This window comes from Bufo bufo, chromosome 5, assembly GCF_905171765.1.
Source record: "Bufo bufo chromosome 5, aBufBuf1.1, whole genome shotgun sequence".
Classification (NCBI taxonomy): Eukaryota; Metazoa; Chordata; class Amphibia; order Anura; family Bufonidae; genus Bufo; species Bufo bufo.
This window is the reverse complement of record NC_053393.1, coordinates 361,361,910-361,381,416: the sequence shown is the minus strand read 5'-3', so window position 1 is coordinate 361,381,416 and position 19,507 is coordinate 361,361,910. Positions and strand designations below refer to the sequence as shown.

The window sequence follows — 19,507 nt, the reverse complement described above, 5'->3', positions numbered from 1 at the left end:
CCTGGCGGGAGTACAACATTTCCTCTCTGTTAGTCATCCCGAACAAGCGTCAGTGTTCACCATGCATGCTGTCAAAGCCGCACTCAAGGGTTTGAGCAAGTGCGGACCTCAAGGCCAAGTGCGCAGGCAAGCGGTCACCGGCCCCCTTTTCCGTAGACTATCCGACGTCCTGGACGGTAGTCCTTTCGGGGTTTTGCCCAGCTTGGTACCTAAATCCGCCATCTATCTAGCCTTTTACGGCTTCCTGAGACCTGGGGAGTTTACTTGCTCTCCTGGCAGTAGCAGGTTCCTCACGGTCAGCCAGCTGGTCCAGAACTCCGACGGGTTCGTACTACTGCTCAAGACGTCTAAGACCTCCCAGGTGGGCCCCCCTGTTCCGGTATCCTTCTTTCCCACATCGCACCAATGGTGCCCCGTCACGGTGCTCCGCCAGCTACGATCTGCCTTGTCAGGGGCCGGGCCAAATAGTCCATTGTTGCCCTTCGGGGTGGTTCCACTCACCACCCACCAGTTCATATCCCATGTAAGGTCACTGGTGGCCAGCGTGGGCGGTGACCCTGCCACAATTTCAGGACATTCGTTCCGCATAGGTGCTGCGTCTGCGGCATCCAAAAATCGAGTGCCGGCGCATGTCATTCAGAAACTAGGGCGTTGGCACTCGTCATGTTTCAACCGTTATATACCTCACCCCGAAACTGAAATGTCAGCAGCCTTTCAGACTTTGGCTTTGTAATGACCTTGTAATAAATTACTTCTGCCTATCAGTATGTCTTTTGCCCTCTTTCAGGCGTCCCTCCACGACGCGGTTGCGGCACAACTCTGACCGCTTAGGGGTAGGGTATCCCAGGTAGGGTTAGGTACGTACTTGGTTGCCACGACCACAAGTGTAAAGGCCGATTCATTGGCCTGTATTTGTGGGAGGGGCTTGGCCACCTACTTCAACGGCCGGTGCCCTCCCACATGTGTATGACGTGCAGAGTTCTCCCTCCCACCCACCCTTTTCACCTGATACTCTCAAAGGGGATGCCCTCTTTCAGGCGTCCCTCCACGACGCGGTTGCGGCACAACTCTGACCGCTTAGGGGTAGGGTATCCCAGGTAGGGTTAGGTACGTACTTGGTTGCCACGACCACAAATATATATATATATATATATATATAATTTTTTTCAAATACATTATGGTTAAAACACTTTTTGTTTTTGTTTCAATCTGCACCTAGAGCCGCCAGCGAGGATTCCCCAGTCGCCTCCAGAGTCAGCGGGAATGAGCGTGGCGGTCGTAGACGTGTAAGTCTTGATTAAGTAGTTCTAATTTGCATTTTTTATTAGGATTTACAGTTAATTTTGTATTTCTTTTTCTTTCAGGGTTCCAGAGGCTCCACCAGGGAAGATGAGGAGCTCGGGGTCCCTACCATCGATAACCAGCTCCTCATCCAACTGGTTGAGGTGCGTCCATCATTATGGGACCACTCTGACTGCCACCACACTGATCATCATCGGACCCAGCGGCTCTGGAGGGACAAATGTTCTGAACTTTTTGAGACCTGGGGGGGGGGGGGGGGATCTAAATGCGGCGGCTCAGGAGAAATATGGCAAGTACAACAATATGTATTTTACTACATTCACATTGTTCTTTACCTTACATCATGCTAAATTTATTTTGTTTTTTTCTATAGTCAAACTGGTTACCACACATTGGCGATCTACTCGGGACCACTTCAGGAAGGATTTTAACAAGGAGGTTCAGGCCCCGAGTGGCTCCGGAGGAACCTCAGGGACCACCATACATCTATACGGCGGCCCTGGGGTTCCTGCGAAAGACAATGGCACCAAGAAGGTAAATATTTTTTATGACTGTAAAAATAATTTATTTAAAGGGGCTGTCGGAGACAGATGAGCTTTTTACTCCTCTGTTTTAGCCAGTGCCTTACAGTCAGAGGGACAACTGTTCTCTCTGTCTGAGTGTAAGGGGCTGTCTGAGACAACGGAGCGTTTGGCTCCCCTGTTTTGGCCAGCCCCCTATGGTATACGGTAGACATAGCATAGAACATGGATGTTTTATTTAAAGGACAATTCTTTACTTTCCTTTTTTCTACAGAAGTGCCTGCAGCACTTGGGAGCCGGAACAACCTCCTGAGGCGGAACCGGAACATATCGCCAGCGCCAGCCCTCCTGTCCCTCATGCATCGGCTCAGGACAATCCGGGTCCCCTACCGGATCCCTCCGCTCAACAGAGGCTCTTTTGTTTACGCCAAAATTTGAGAGCCCTGGTGAGCAGGCAGAGATCCAGTAGGCCAAATCAAACTGATTAGGCGAACCTTGTAGAGGTCGTTTCCGACGCTCTAGAAGGTTTTGCCTTACATCAGAAGGAGTTTAGTGCTGACTTGATTCGCCGCTGGGAGGGTGGCGGAGTCGGCGATTCAACGCAGCCCAAACTACCATTATGGGCTAAGCATAATCAGTTTGATGGACTCAATGACGCCCGAGCAGTTGCATGAGTTTAAAATCATGCTAGAGAACGGGTCATGGGAAATTATGCACCGCCCCCAACCCCCACCCCCATCCCACACCAGTGGCCATTACCGCCAACCTTCCCATTCCCACCCCCCAGAGCATGTGTTCCCTTCTGTCTCTTATTCTACTTCTTCTCCCCATTATTTTCCTCCCACTTCTTTCCAAACTCCCTCCACCTCTACACATGCTCGGGTCCCCTCCTCGTCAGACCCTTCCTTTCTCCACACCCCACAATTCTAGTTTACTTCACTGTGTCTGTGTTTTTATTGTCCTGTACAGGGTAACCTTGGCACTACAGCTGTGTTGAAATTAAAACTACCCTAGTCTCACTACTGTGCGTTTCTTGTAACACCCTTGGTAGTTTTTTTTTTCAAAACAGCATTAGTGCCAATGTTGGAAGAGCCATTAACCACTTCCCGCAACTGTAACGCCGAAAGGCGTCATTGCGGCGGCTCCCCCAGGCTACGCTAACGCCAATAGGCGTCATCTCGCGTGAGCCGGGATTTCCTGTGAACGCGCGCACACAGGCGCGCGCGCTCACAGGAACGGAAGGTAAGAGAGTTGATCTCCAGCCTGCCAGCGGCGATCGTTCGCTGGCAGGCTGGAGATGTGTTTTTTTTAACCCCTAACAGGTATATTAGACGCTGTTTTGATAACAGCGTCTAATATACCTGCTACCTGGTCCTCTGGTGGTCCCCTTTGTTTGGATCGACCACCAGAGGACACAGGTAGCTCAGTAAAGTAGCACCAAGCACCACTACACTACACTACACCCCCCCCCCCCCCCGTCACTTATTAACCCCTTATTAGCCCCTGATCACCCCATATAGACTCCCTGATCACCCCCCTGTCATTGATCACCCCCCTGTAAAGCTCCATTCAGACGTCCGCATGATTTTTACGGATCCACTGATAGATGGATCGGATCCGCAAAACGCATCCGGACGTCTGAATGAAGCCTTACAGGGGCATGATCAATGACTGTGGTGATCACCCTATATAGACTCCCTGATCACCCCCCTGGAAAGCTCCATTCAGATGTCCGCATGATTTTTACGGATGCACTGATAGATGGATCGGATCCGCAAAACACATCCGGACGTCTGAATGAAGCCTTACAGGGGCATGATCAATGACTGTGGTTATCACCCCATATAGACTCCCTGATCACCCCCCTGTCATTGATTACACCCCTGTCATTGATCACCCCCCTGTAAAGCTCCATTCAGATGTCCGCATGATTTTTACGGATGCACTGATAGATGGATCGGATCCGCAAAACGCATCCGGACGTCTGAATGAAGCCTTACACGGGCGTGATCAATGACTGTGGTTATCACCCCATATAGACTCCCTGATCACCCCCCTGTCATTGATCACCCCCCCTGTCATTGATCACCCCTCTGTAAGGCTCCATTCAGACATTTTTTTGGCCCAAGTTAGCGGAATTATTATTTTTTTTTTCTTACAAAGTCTCATATTCCACTAACTTGTGTCAAAAAATAAAATCTCACATGAACTCACCATACCCCTCACGGAAACCAAATGCGTAAAAATTTTTAGACATTTATATTCCAGACTTCTTCTCACGCTTTAGGGCCCCTAGAATGCCAGGGCAGTATAAATACCCCACATGTGACCCCATTTCGGAAAGAAGACACCCCCAGGTATTCCGTGAGGGGCATATCGAGTCCATGAAAGATTGAAATTTTTGTCCCAAGTTAGCGGAAAGGGAGACTTTGTGAGAAAAAAATTAAAAATATCAATTTCCGCTAACTTGTGCCAACAAAAAAAAAATTTCTATGAACTCGCCATGCCCCTCATTGAATACCTTGGGGTGTCTTCTTTCCAAAATGGGGTCACATGTGGGGTATTTATACTGCCCTGGCATTCTAGGGGCCCCAAAGCGTGAGAAGAAGTCTGGTATCCAAATGTCTAAAAATGCCCTCCTAAAAGGAATTTGGGCACCTTTGCGCATCTAGGCTGCAATAAAGTGTCACACATCTGGTATCGCCGTACTCAGGAGAAGTTGGGGAATGTGTTTTGGGGTGTCATTTTACATATACCCATGCTGGGTGAGAGAAATATCTTGGTCAAATGCCAACTTTGTATAAAAAAATGGGAAAAGTTGTCTTTTGCCAAGATATTTCTCTCACCCAGCAAGGGTATATGTAAAATGACACCCCAAAACACATTCCCCAACTTCTCCTGAATACGGCGATACCACATGTGTGACACTTTTTTGCAGCCTAGGTGGGCAAAGGGGCCCATATTCCAAAGAGCACCTTTAGGATTTCACAGGTCATTTACCTACTTACCACACATTAGGGCCCCTGGAAAATGCCAGGGCAGTATAACTACCCCACAAGTGACCCCATTTTGGAAAGAAGACACCCCAAGGTATTCCGTGAGGGGCATGGCAAGTTCCTAGAATTTTTTATTTTTTGTCACAAGTTAGTGGAAAATGCTGATTTTTTTTTTTTTTTTCATACAAAGTCTCATATTCCACTAACTTGTGACAAAAAATAAAAACTTCCATGAACTCACTATGCCCATCAGCAAATACCTTGGGGTCTCTTCTTTCCAAAATGGGGTCACTTGTGGGGTAGTTATACTGCCCTGGCATTCTAGGGGCCCAAATGTGTGGTAAGGAGTTTGAAATCAAATTCTGTAAAAAATGACCTGTGAAATCCGAAAGGTGCTCTTTGGAATATGGGCCCCTTTGCCCACCTAGGCTGCAAAAAAGTGTCACACATCTGGTATTGCCGTACTCAGGAGAAGGTGGGGAATGTGTTTTGGGGTGTCATTTTACATATACCCATGCTGGGTGAGAGAAATATCTTGGCAAAAGACAACTTTTCCCATTTTTTTATACAAAGTTGGCATTTGACCAAGATATTTATCTCACCCAGCATGGGTATATGTAAAATGACACCCCAAAACACATTCCTCAACTTCTCCTGAGTACGTAGATACCAGATGTGTGACACTTTTTTGCAGCCTAGGTGGGCAAAGGGGCCCACATTCCAAAGAGCACCTTTCGGATTTCACTGGTCATTTTTTACAGAATTTGATTTCAAACTCCTTACCACACATTTGGGCCCCTAGAATGCCAGGGCAGTATAACTACCCCACAAGTGACCCCATTTTGGAAAGAAGAGACCCCAAGGTATTTCGTGATGGGCATAGTGAGTTCATAGAAGTTTTTATTTTTTGTCACAAGTTAGTGGAATATGAGACTTTGTAAGAAAAAAAAAAATAAAATAAAAAAATCATCATTTTCCGCTAACTTGTGACAAAAAATAAAAAGTTCTATGAACTCACTATGCCCATCAGCGAATACCTTAGGGTGTGTACTTTCCGAAATGGGGTCATTTGTGGGGTGTTTGTACTGTCTGGCCATTGTAGAACCTCAGGAAACATGACAGGTGCTCAGAAAGTCAGAGCTGCTTCAAAAAGCGGAAATTCACATTTTTGTACCATAGTTTGTAAACGCTATAACTTTTACCCAAACCATTTTTTTTTTACCCAAACATTTTTTTTTTATCAAAGACATGTAGAACAATAAATTTAGAGAAAAATTTCTATATGGATCTCGTTTTTTTTGCAAAATTTTACAACTGAAAGTGAAAAATGTCATTTTTTTGCAAAAAAAATCGTTAAATTTCGATTAATAACAAAAAAAGTAAAAATGTCAGCAGCAATGAAATACCACCAAATGAAAGCTCTATTAGTGAGAAGAAAAGGAGGTAAAATTCATTTGGGTGGTAAGTTGCATGACCGAGCAATAAACGGTGAAAGTAGTGTAGTGCCGATTTGTAAAAAAGGGCCTGGTCTTTAGGGGGGTATAAACCTGTGGTCCTTAAGTGGTTAACATGACCATCAATAATGAGCTATCTTTTGGCTCTTTATTGATCGTAGACCCTATGATTGGCACAATCTTCTGCCCTTTCATATGAGCCCTTGTGGGAGTCACGGTCCATCAGCATCATCAGGAATTCATTAATGATTTCCCGATGACGCTCTGACATAACTAGTGTGATTACCACAAGGGACACGCAAGGGACATACAGCTGTTAAAGGGGTATTCACATAGACAATGGGGGGATTTTGCTTGAATATGCCCCCATTGTCTGATAGGTGTGGGTTCCATTGCTGGGACCCGCACCTACATCGAGAACAGAGCGGGGAGCACTGTTGCTGGAGGACCACAGATTTCCCGGGGTCCGTCCACCACCAAGCGCTAATCCCCACCTCTCCCATAGAAATGAATGGAGGGCGGCTGCGCATGCGCAGTGCACCCTCCTTCACTTTCTGGGCTCAGTTCTGAATATAGGTGCGGGTACCCGCACCTATAAGACAATGGGGGCATATCCTAGCGGTATGCCCCCATTGTCTGAGATGAGAAAACCCCTTTAAGGCCTCTTGCACACGACTGTATGCCCCCAGAGACATACGGTCGGTGAGCGGGCCATATGTCCCATAGTGGCATTGATCGTGCGCAAGAGAGTACACAGCATCATAGTGTACAATGATTCTGTGCAAGTTGTTATGCCCGCGGGAATATTGTCTAGCACTAATAGATCATATGAGTGCGGGACAATAGCCCAGTGTGCGGCACAACATGGTAAGCATCATGATGCTCTGTACGCCCGTACGCACGATCAATGACGATCAGGGACATATGGCCCGCTAATGAACACTATACATCTTTTAGTGAATGTAGTCGTGTACAAGAGTCCGAAAGGTGTGGTCCGTGATCAAAGCTGAAACCAGACCGACTTGGAATTTCAACAAGACGGCCCCGGAGAAATTAGGAGCATGACAACCCTGGGGATCTGAATACATGAAGAGGGGGGACACTTTGAGATGCTACTCAATCCAAAACGGATCCGCTAAACGGATGCAAAAACGGAAACGAACGTGACAAACGGATCCGCATTACAGACGTTTGTCTCCGTTTAGTCATTTTATTGACGGATCCGTATAAAACGGATCCATGAAACGCCAGTGTGAAAGTAGCCCAAGACTACCTGAGGAAGGGGGTAGTGTGAAGCAGTCACAGTATCCAGCAGTAGTGCCAAAATACCACCTATGACCAGGGCTGTGGAGTTGGTAGATAAATGGTCTGACTCAGACTCCTCAGTTTTGGGTACTTCCGACTCCTCTGTATTTAATATGCAAATGTATTTTATACATTCCTTGAAGTAAAGAAAGGCAACATACATGTCATTACCACAGAACTACTGGCTAGGAAGCTGCTGCCTTCTCCTTTGTGTGCTGAAGATCGGGCAGTGGGAGGATCCAGGAAGGGGCATTAATTGTAAAACATGATTTCCCTAGTAGAATCCCATAGTCATGTTTAAAGTTTAAGCTAACAATCTGAGTTTACAAGTTTTTATAGCCTTAGCTGAATGACAGCAGTTTTTCAAATGGTTTACAGCTTGAGTCTTGTGCTACTAACTATCCATTCCCGTCACTTATACAAGTGTCTCTAGTCCTGCAAATAACTTATTTACTTAATCAGTTATCAGTGAGAGGCTAGGTTAACCATGGGCGTTGCGTTCCCTGTAACAGCGGAATACAACACAATGGAAAGCATAGGTATTGCCGCTCCTTAACTGTGCGTTGCGTGCCATATAGTGAAGCATATGAAAAGCATGCTTCTTCATGGTCACTTAACGTGTTTGTTTTGCGGTAACGTGACGCCCTGCATGCATTGGCCTTTATTCTTACAGTAGAGAAGTACCGTATTTTTTGCAAAAGTGGGGGAAAAATAGCAGTGCGTCTTATGGGGCGAGTGCTGCGGCCGCCCGGTGAGGGGGAGGAGGGGCCGGCGTCTGTTTCTGTAATGGCAGCGGGGCCCGGTGCAGTCACTGTATTCTACTACACCGGGCCCCGCTCACTGTAGTATACGGTAATCATATCTAACTTGTGGGTATTGTTAAAGTATTCCAATCATCTTAAATCTAGCGCTGTACTACTTACTACTAACTTCTTGGCAGTCAGGAGGCCGGGTGGGCACTCGTAGCGTAGCTCACTAAGTCACGTGCCTTCTCCGCCCACTTTATGAATGAAGCAGGCACCGGGCCCCACTGCCATTACAGAAACAGATGCCAGCCCCCATTCACTACACAGGGACACTGTTATGGGGGGGGGGGGGGATCTGTGGATGACACATAAGATAAGATGCTGTATATGTGCCATCCACAGATGCCCCCATAACAGTGCCATCCACAGACCACCATTAGTTCAAAACCCACCAAAAGCACACCTTTTGGTTCAAAATATTTTTTTTCTTAATTTTCCTCCTCAAAACCCTAGGTGCGTCTTATGGGCAGGTGCGTCTTATAGGGCGAAAAATACAGTAATTAATTATAACTTTTTGTGAATTGGGACATTTAAACTTGCTTTTTTTAATTTTTTATTCAAATTTAAAACTAGTCGGAGTCGGTTCATTTTTTGCCGACTCCAGGTACCCAAAATTGCCACCGACTCCAACTCCTCGACTCTGACTCCACAGCCCTGCCTATGACGGGGGATAAAGCGATTGTAGGTACCGTATCTAGCCAATAGGCCATCCATGGAACGGGATGCCATGCGACAAGGAACAAATGAGAGTATTCACGGTAGACAATGTTGAAGCAATTACTTCACCCAAGAAAGACGGATAATGTAACAGGAGGAACAGTTTGCGGCCGAGTTTCCGAATGGAGGGAATCATGCTCGTCTTCAGTATGTCACAGTACATGTTGGCATTCATGGTTCCCTCTATGAACTTAGCACCCCACAGCCGACAGCACTCATGTAGCCCCAAACCATGACACTTGCACCACCATGCTTCACTGTAGGCAAGACACACTTGTCTTTGTACTTCTCACCTGGTTGCCACCACACACGCTTGACACCATCTGAACCAGATACGTTTATCTTGGTCTTATCAGACCACAGGACATGGTTCTAGTAATCCATCTCCTTAAACTGCTTGTCTTCAGCAAACTGTTTGTGCGCTTTCTTGTGCATCATCTTTAGAAGATGTTTTCTTCTGGGACAACAGCCAACAGCCATGCCAATTTGATGCAATGTGCGGCGTATGGTCTGAGCACTGACACTCATATCTATTATGACAAGACAACCTGTGGATATGACGCTGAGCACGTGCACTCTTTGGTCGACCATGGCGAGGCCTGTTCTAAGTGGAACCTGTCTTGTTAAACCACTGTAGGGTCTTGGCCACCATGCTGCAGCTCAGTTTCAGGGTGTTGGCAATCTTCTTATAGCCTAGGCCATCTTTATGTAGAGCAACAATTCTTTTTTTCAGATCCTCAGAGAGTTCTTTGCCCTGAAGTGCCATGTTGAACTTCCAGTGACCAGTATAAGGGAGTGTGAGAGTGGTATCACCAAAATGTAACACACCTGCTCCCCATGCACACCTGAGACCTTATAACACTAACGAGTCACATGACAACGGGGAGAGAAAATGGCTAATTGTGCACAATTTGTACATTTTCACTTAGGGGTGTACTCACTTGTTGCCAGAGGTTTAGACATTAATGGCTGTGTGTTAAGTTACTTTGAGGGCACACCAAATTTACACTGTTATACAAGCTGTACACTGACTACTGTACATTGTATCAAAGTGTCATATCTTCAGTGTTGTCCCATGAAAAGAAATAATAAAATATTTACAAAAATGTGAGGGGTGTACTCACTTTTGTGAGATATTGTAGGTAGTAGCACAGAAACAAAAACAAAAAAAAAACAATTCTTAAAAATACCATTAACTTGATTAAGTCATTTTCTGATCACACATTTTCTTGAATATGCTGTTATAATACATAAGAACATTTCACGCTCTTCTGGCCTAGATGCAATAAAACATGTCTCTCCACAGCAAGAGAGAAATTCTTCCAAGAAAAACCAAGACACCAAGCATTTACTCCAAGTATAGTATTTTACTTTTCACAGTCATGTAGATGACCTTACCTGTATGTGTTTCCTTGCTCTTTGGTAAATCATGCTTCTTCCACTGTCTACTAAAGCCTGGCTGCACAGATGACTTAGAAGCACGGTCATGAGATGGATGCTTCCTTCCTGCTGGTTTGTCACCATCAGAAACCCAGTGATGTCCACGAGACTTCGCCTCTTTATAGGTGTTAGAAAGAGGAGGTTCTGTTCCCCGATTGGTCTTCTTCTCCTTGGATGGAAATGTTGCTGGTTGGCTTTTGTCATGTCTCGACAACTTGCTGCTCTGAGCCTCATTTCGCTTAAATGTCTGAACATCATCCTGTGTTTTTTTCCAATCCAGTGGTTCTCGTGATGGCTTATTAAAAGAAGCCGAATGCTTCTGCTTGTTCTCCGTTGCGCCATCACACCGATCAATTCTACTTTTAAAATGATCCTCCTTAAGTGTCCCTGATTTCACAAAATCTCGGGGTGGAATGTTCTCAAACAACTCATCCGTTTTTTGCTTTGGAGCTACCCGTTTCTCCCTGTCATATGTAAGTTTAGTTCTGTCACGAGGTCCTCTGAGAGATCCCCCATGGGTTAGTCTCTTTGGCTTGGCCCCTTGACTGTTAGCACTGCCAAATTCTTTCTCGCTTTCTGATGAGCCTAAATCATTGGGATCTCTTGTCCGTACACGCCAGTCACCAAGCGGTGTGGTGGCAACAAAGGATGTCCTTGCTGGAGTATCAGAAAGAGGCTGTCTTGAATGGTTCCTATTGTGAGATCTCTCACTCCTAGACCGTTGCCACCTTTGATTCTGAAAGCTGTGATTCTTTACAGGTTTGTTGGTGATTTCTGGAGACCCGTGCTGGCCTCTTGCCTGGTTACTTGTGGCAGAGCTGTTGTAGGAGAGCACTTTCTGAGAAGGGCTGTCATGATTGCTCTCCCTTGGTGGCTGCTGCTGATGAGAGGCCGGTACGTTTCTAGACCAATTTCTATTGCTTTCAGTTCTCCCATGATTTTTCCAGCCTGAGTGATGACTCAAGTGCTCTCTAGGGACAAAGTCAGCAGCCTCAGGGTTATACTTTGTGAGCCCTGAAACAAAGGACAAATCTGTGAGTACAATGATAGCGGGTTACATTGAGCTGGCTATTCATTAGAGATAACTGAATTTGCCTTCGTAAACCTAACATTTGTGTGCCGAGACGTGACTCTCCCCATATGTCTGATCATTTGCATTCCTAAATCAGCAATTCAAAACATTCAGAAAGCCATATTGAGCATGAAACATGTATCTGAGGAGACAACCAGATAGATGTATAACGCTAAAAAGAAAGTGGGCAAGAATTAGGGTGCCTTTACATGGGCAGATATTCTGCCAGGTAACGAGTGCCGACAGACAACAATAGCACCATTTTTTTTTTACTAATATATGCATATGTCAGTGCACAAAGGGTTAAATCACATGACTGTGGTCTGGGAAATAAAGCCGCAAAGTCCGGGTTCAGAGCATTTCAAGGGTTTTTTTGTTTACATTTTTACACTGCTAGGCAGAGGCTTCCCAGTGACGTCCCCTGCACTGATGGACGGTCTTTAGCTCTGCCCTAGGCTGTTTTACAGGCTACAGCAGCGCTAAAGACCACACATTAGTGCCAGTGACGTCCCTGGGCTAAATGCTAGGCGGAAACCTCCCCCTAGCATACTCAGGGCCGTCTTTAATATTGATTGGACCCTGGGCAAAAATTTACTTGGGCCCCCTGGATCCCGCCTTCCCACACCTTAGAAGGCAATCACGCCCTCCACCACAACACACACACAAAAAATCCACACATCTGGTAGAGTACAGTGAATGACTGTAAATACTTCCAGTTCTGAAGACTCCAGCGGCTCAGGATCAGTGCTCTGGGCAGCTGGGTTCAGGCTGGAAGTGGGCACCGCTCTGCAGGAAGGAGACCGGGGCTCGGCTCACCCTACTGTTACAGTGCACCCCACAGTATGCAGTATAGCACCCTATAGTATACATCAACACAGTATAGCACCCTATAGTATACAGCACCACACAGTAGTATAGCACCCTATAGTATACAGCACCACACAGTATAGCACCCTATAGTATACAGCACCACACAGTATGCAGTATAGCACCCTATAGTATACAGCACCACACAGTATACAGTATAGCACCCTATAGTATACAGCACCACACAGTATGCAGTATAGCACCCTATAGTATACAATACAGCACCACACAGTATACAGCACCACACAGTATGCAGTATAGCACCCTATAGTATACAGCAACCCACAGTATGCAGTATAGCACCCTATAGTATACAGCACCACACAGTATGCAGTATAGCACCCTATAGTATACAGCACCCCTCAGTATGCAGTATACAGCACCCCACAGTATATAGTAGAGCACTATAGCACCCCACAATATACAGTACCCCACAGTATATAGCACCTCACAGTATACAACACCCCGCAGTATACAGTAGATCAGTATAGCCCCCCACAGTATACAGTAGAGCACTATAGCACCCCACAATATACAGTACCTCACAGTATACAGCACCCCGCAGTATACAGTAGATCAATATAGCCCCCCACAGTATACAGCACCCCACAGTATACAGTAGAGCACTATAGCACCCCACAATATACAGTACCTCACAGTATATAGCACCTCACAGTATACAGCACCCCGCAGTATACAGTAGATCAATATAGCCCCCCACAGTATACAGCACCCCACAGTATACAGTAGAGCACTATAGCACCCCACAATATACAGCACCTCACAGTATACAGCACCCCGCAGTATACAGTAAATCAGTATAGCCCCCCACAGTATACAGTAGAGCACTATAGCACCCCACAATATACAGTACCTCACAGTATATAGCACCCCACAGTATACAGCCCCCAAAGTATACAGTAGAGCAGTATAGCACACCACACCACAGTATACAGTAGAGCAGTATAGCACACCACAGTATACAGCCCCCACAGTATACAGTAGAGCAGTATAGCACACCACAGTTTACAGCCCCCCACAGTATATTAGTATAACAGCCCCTGTCACCTTTTCCTAATGTAATCTTCACAAAAAATGCTCCACAGCAAACTTCTCCTGCAGCAACACTCCTGGTAGACAGGACCTTTGATGACCTCATAGCCATGTGACCAGTAATATTGCTAAGTTACTGGTCACATGGTGATGATGTCATCTAAGGTCCTTTCTCCTAAGAGAATCACAGCTCTCACAGTTCGCTGCCTGGAGTGCCGGCAGGCAGGCATGGCATGGCAGCACCCCCCTGTGTAGCTGACAGCCTGACACCCAGGGCAGTGGCCAGCAGGGCTCAAGAGGCAGATGCCTTGGGCCCCCAGGAGCAACTGGGCCCGGGGCAGCTGCCCCTTGTTAAAGACGGCCCTGAGCATACTGTGAGAAAGCCCGATACGTCACCAGATATGAAGAAAAAGGCATGCCCTGCGATATGCAGCACAGGGCAAGGGAGCGCATTGGAGCATAAAATGTTCTGATGCCCCACTCAGAGGGGCTGGTGGGGTTAAGAACCTGGACAAACCCTTTAAAGTGCTTGACCCATCTCATACATTGGGAGAATATTGCTAGGATATGCCACCAATGTCTGATAGGTGTGGGTCCCAGAGACGGAGCCCACAAAGTGAATGAGAGCGGATCGCGCATGCACGGCCACCCTCCACTAATTTCTCCTGGACTGCCAAAAATAGTGCTGGCTCGACTATTTACGTCAGCCCCATAGAAGTGAATGGAGCGGTGGCCAGGTCACTTCCATGGGGCTTCCGAAAATAGCTGAGCGTGCTGCACTCCCAGTTTGCAGACTCTGTTCTAGAGATAGGTGCGCGTCCCATCTCTGGGACTCGCACCTATCAGACATTGGGGACAATCAAAGCGATATGCCCCCAATGTATGAGATGGGCCAATCCCTTTAAGGCCCCTTTACACTGCCTTAGCATGAGGCTAGTGGTGTGAAATCTGCAGTGTTTTATGTGTTTTAATAGACAGTAATATGGAAAAATCTTAAAATGTTTAACGTAAAAACTTGATTTAAACAATGGGCCATTTTCTGATGACATTTCCTATTAGGAAAGGTTCATGGACATAGAATATAAACGTGTCTCCAAAAAAGATCCATGTAATACCATCTGCATTTCTAGGGCACAGCAGCCCACCCCACAAGGGTATACTGGATCCAACACTAAGGTAGCACGACCCTTCCCTAATAAACTACAACCACCATAGTAATAACCCAGGCGACTGACAGGTCATTATAGCAGATCTATCATTATAGCGTCTGACAATGGAAAAGAGCAATAAGATGATTGCACAATTTGTGTTAGTCACAAATTCCTGTGTTATGTAAAGGTCAGTGGCCACCCTGCTGCTGACACGTACCGCCGGCCAGAGGTTACTTACATTTTAGGCTACTTTCACACTTGCGTTTTGGCTTTCAGTTTGTCAGATCCGTTCAGGGCCCTCACAAGTGGTCCAAAGCGGATCAGTTTGTATTCTAATGCATTCTGAATGGAAAAGGATCCGCTCAGAATGCATCAGTTTGCCTCCGTTCAGTCTCCATTCTGCTCTGGAGGCGGACACCAAAACGCTGCCTCCACATTGTCAGAGAAAACGGATCCGTCCCCATTGACTTACATTGTGTGTCAGGACGGACCAGTCTTGCTCCGCACCACATCGCGGACAGAAAGACACTGCTTACAGCTTTATGCTGTCCGCGATGGGAAAGCAGCAAAATGGAACAGAATGCATTTTAGTCCACTCCATTTCATTCAGTTCAGTTTGGTCCCCATTGACAATGAATGGGGACAAAACTAAAGCGTTTTCTTCCGGAATTGATCTCAATGGCAGAATTGAAAACGCTAATGTGACAGTAGCCTTACATCTACACACAACTGTGCACAGCAATCAACGCATCCATAGCATAATCTATTACATAACAAAGCTGCATCCAGTTCTCCACGTGCCCTATGCTACAAGCTCAGCTCTATCAGCACTAAGGAATGCTGCTGACAGGAGGCATCTACTACACTGGCCGGGCTGCTGACAGGACTGGAGACATCTACTACACTGGCCGGGCTGCTGACAGGACTGGAGACATCTACTACACTGGCCGGGCTGCTGACAGGACTGGAGACATCTACTACACTGGCCGGGCTGCTGACAGGACTGGAGACATCTACTACACTGGCCGGGCTGCTGACAGGACTGGAGACATCTACTACACTGGCCGGGCTGCTGACAGGACTGGAGACATCTACTACACTGGCCGGGCTGCTGACAGGACTGGAGGCATCTACTACACTGGCCGGGCTGCTGACAGGAGGCATCTACTACACTGGCCGGGCTGCTGACAGGACTGGAGACATCTACTACACTGGCCGGGCTGCTGACAGGACTGGAGGCATCTACTACACTGGCCGGGCTGCTGACAGGAGACATCTACTACACTGGCCGGGCTGCTGACAGGAGACATCTACTACACTGGCCGGGCTGCTGACAGGAGACATCTACTACACTGGCCGGGCTGCTGACAGGAGACATCTACTACACTGGCCGGGCTGCTGACAGGAGACATCTACTACACTGGCCGGGCTGCTGACAGGACTGGAGACATCTACTACACTGGCCGGGCTGCTGACAGGACTGGAGACATCTACTACACTGGCCGGGCTGCTGACAGGAGGAATCTACTACACTGGCCGGGCTGCTGACAGGACTGGAGACATCTACTACACTGGCCGGGCTGCTGACAGGACTGGAGACATCTACTACACTGGCCGGGCCGCTGACAGGACTGGAGGCATCTACTACACTGGCCGGGCTGCTGACAGGAGGCATCTACTACACTGGCCGGGCTGCTGACAGGACTGGAGACATCTACTACACTGGCCGGGCTGCTGACAGGACTGGAGACATCTACTACACTGGCCGGGCTGCTGACAGGAGACATCTACTACACTGGCCGGGCTGCTGACAGGAGACATCTACTACACTGGCCGGGCTGCTGACAGGAGACATCTACTACACTGGCCGGGCTGCTGACAGGAGACATCTACTACACTGGCCGGGCTGCTGACAGGACTGGAGACATCTACTACACTGGCCGGGCTGCTGACAGGACTGGAGACATCTACTACACTGGCCGGGCTGCTGACAGGAGGAATCTACTACACTGGCCGGGCTGCTGACAGGACTGGAGACATCTACTACACTGGCCGGGCTGCTGACAGGACTGGAGACATCTACTACACTGGCCGGGCTGCTGACAGGACTGGAGACATCTACTACACTGGCCGGGCTGCTGACAGGACTGGAGACATCTACTACACTGGCCGGGCTGCTGACAGGACTGGAGGCATCTACTACACTGGCCGGGCTGCTGACAGGACTGGAGGCATCTACTACACTGGCCGGGCTGCTGACAGGACTGGAGGCATCTACTACACTGGCCGGGCTGCTGACAGGACTGGAGGCATCTACTACACTGGCCGGGCTGCTGACAGGACTGGAGGCATCTACTACACTGGCCGGGCTGCTGATAGGAGACATCTACTACACTGGCCGGGCTGCTGACAGGAGACATCTACTACACTGGCCGGGCTGCTGACAGGAGACATCTACTACACTGGCCGGGCTGCTGACAGGAGACATCTACTACACTGGCCAGGCTGCTGACAGGACTGGAGACATCTACTACACTGGCCGGGCTGCTGACAGGACAGGAGACATCTACTACACTGGCCGGGCTGCTGACAGGACTGGAGGCATCTACTACACTGGCCGGGCTGCTGATAGGAGACATCTACTACACTGGCCGGGCTGCTGACAGGACTGGAGACATCTACTACACTGGCCGGGCTGCTGACAGGACTGGAGGCATCTACTACACTGGCCAGGCTGCTGACAGGACTGGAGGCATCTACTACACTGGCCGGGCTGCTGACAGGACTGGAGGCATCTACTACACTGGCCGGGCTGCTGACAGGACAGGAGACATCTCCTACACTGGCCGGGCTGCTGACAGGACTGGAGGCATCTACTACACTGGCCGGGCTGCTGACAGTTGGCATGTATTACATTGTCGGGCTGCTGACATGCTGGAGGCATACACTGTCCAGGCTGCTAAGAGGAGACGAACCTATAGAGGGATACACAAACTACACGTCACAGTCTACTGCCATAGGACACACAAGGAACTCAGTCATTGCGAAGTGAACGGATCTCCTCAAATAGTACCTGAGGGCTGCGCCTCCGCCATTCCTCCCTCGTAAACACCGAACAGATCACGTGACGTGTTGTCCCCGGTGAGGATCCTAGAAAGCACGACCGCAGCTCCACTGAAACAGACCCGTGTTCCTGCCTTCTGCTGACGTCACACGCTGCTAGTCACCGTACCCATCATCCCAGGTCCCAAGGCGCATGTCCTGAGAAGCCACGCCTCTCGTGTTTTTTTTTTTTTTTTTTTCGTCTTCAATCAGCTTTATTTTGTCATTAGGCGGTGTAACAGATACGTTGCACTGGCTTCTGGCTTGCGAAATTGCGCAATGATCAGCGGCGCATGGAGCGGCTGCCGTTTGTGCCTGAGCAAGTTTACGTCAAAGAAGGGTGATGCGTAGTGCGTGTACGTGGTTTTTACAACGTGAAGGTATCGCGGCAGGGTTGAGACTAGAATGGAGTTGTTACAATGAGGTCCTCACCCTGGAGTCAGAAATCTAGCCTGTTCAGTGTAGAGCAGGCTAGAATGGAGTTGTTACAATGAGGTCCTCACCCTGGAGTGAGTATTCTAACTTGTTCAGTGTAGAGCAGGCTAGAATGGAGTTGTTAGGAGGAGGTCCTCCTGTTCTTTATGTTACTTAATAAATTCTTTGCATTCTTAATTCTGGAAACTGTTTTACTAGATTTATGAATTTCCTATATAATTTTTTCATATATATTTTTATCGATGCAATAGAAAAAATTCCATTCTGCTTGTTTTCACAAATACATAAAAATAGAACTAAGGGGTCATTTATTTTCAAATATATACGACCTTTTGGTGTATTTTTGGTGCAGATTTTTTCGCAAAGGTGATTTGCGGCAAAATCTAAGACTTCTTCCCCTTCCAAGTCACCTACACCAGTTCTAAATAAGGAGGAATGGCGGGAAAGGGGTGGCCCGACTGGTTCATAATTTCCTACACCAATGATGTAATTCTAAAGCCGACATGATCAAATTCAGAGTTTTACAGTTGTGTTCACACAGCGCGGCTATTCTGTTAACACTCTCATTAATGGCTGTAAAACCACGCCGACCACATGAGCACGCCCTTCATGTATTTTAATTTCACAGTTTTATCTGCCACAGCCGACTAGATTAAGGACTTCTCAGAGAGGACCAATATTAACTCAATAAGCCACAGCAAATACAGGAGGACCTCCTTCTGCCCACTCCATTCTAGCCTGCTCTGTATAGAAAAGACTAGGTTACTGACTCCAGGAGGAGGACCTTCTTCTAATATCTCTACAGCTTATATTACTGATAGTAGAGGAGGACCTCCTTCTAACACCTCTGCAGCTTATATTACTGATAATAGAGGAGGACCTCCTTCTAACACCTCTGCAGCTTCTAGCAATGATAATAGAGGAGGACCTCCTTCTAACAACTCCATTCTAGCTGATTCTATAGTGAACGGGCTAGATTACTGACTCCAGGATGAGGACCTCCTTCTAACACCTCTACAGCTTATATTACTGATAACAGAGGAGGACCTCCTTCTAACACCTCTACAGCTTATATTACTGATAATAGAGGAGGACCTTCTAACAACTCTGCAGCTTATATTATTGATAATACAGGAGGACCTCCTTCTAACACCTCTGCAGCTTCTAGCAATGATAATAGAGGAGGACCTCCTTCTAACAACTCCATTCTAGCTGATTCTATAGTGAACGGGCTAGATTACTGACTCCAGGAGGAGGACCTCCTTCTAACACCTCTACAGCTTATA

At 47.5% G+C, this 19,507-nt stretch overlaps 1 protein-coding gene across 2 annotated transcripts in view; it reads right to left on the bottom strand.

Annotated features, from left to right (window-relative positions):
• Positions 1-17,963, bottom strand: part of NFX1 (nuclear transcription factor, X-box binding 1) — a 128,569-nt gene extending 110,606 nt beyond the window's left edge. For both annotated transcript variants that reach the window (XM_040431493.1, XM_040431494.1), the window contains exons 1-2: positions 17,758-17,963; positions 10,500-11,555 (exon numbers count right to left, since the gene is read on the bottom strand). In XM_040431493.1, coding sequence (XP_040287427.1) covers positions 10,500-11,555; positions 17,758-17,779 — 1,078 coding nt within the window. In that variant the 5' untranslated portion in view covers positions 17,780-17,963. The remainder of the gene's footprint in view (positions 1-10,499; positions 11,556-17,757) is intronic.
• Positions 17,964-19,507: the final 1,544 nt, after the last annotated feature.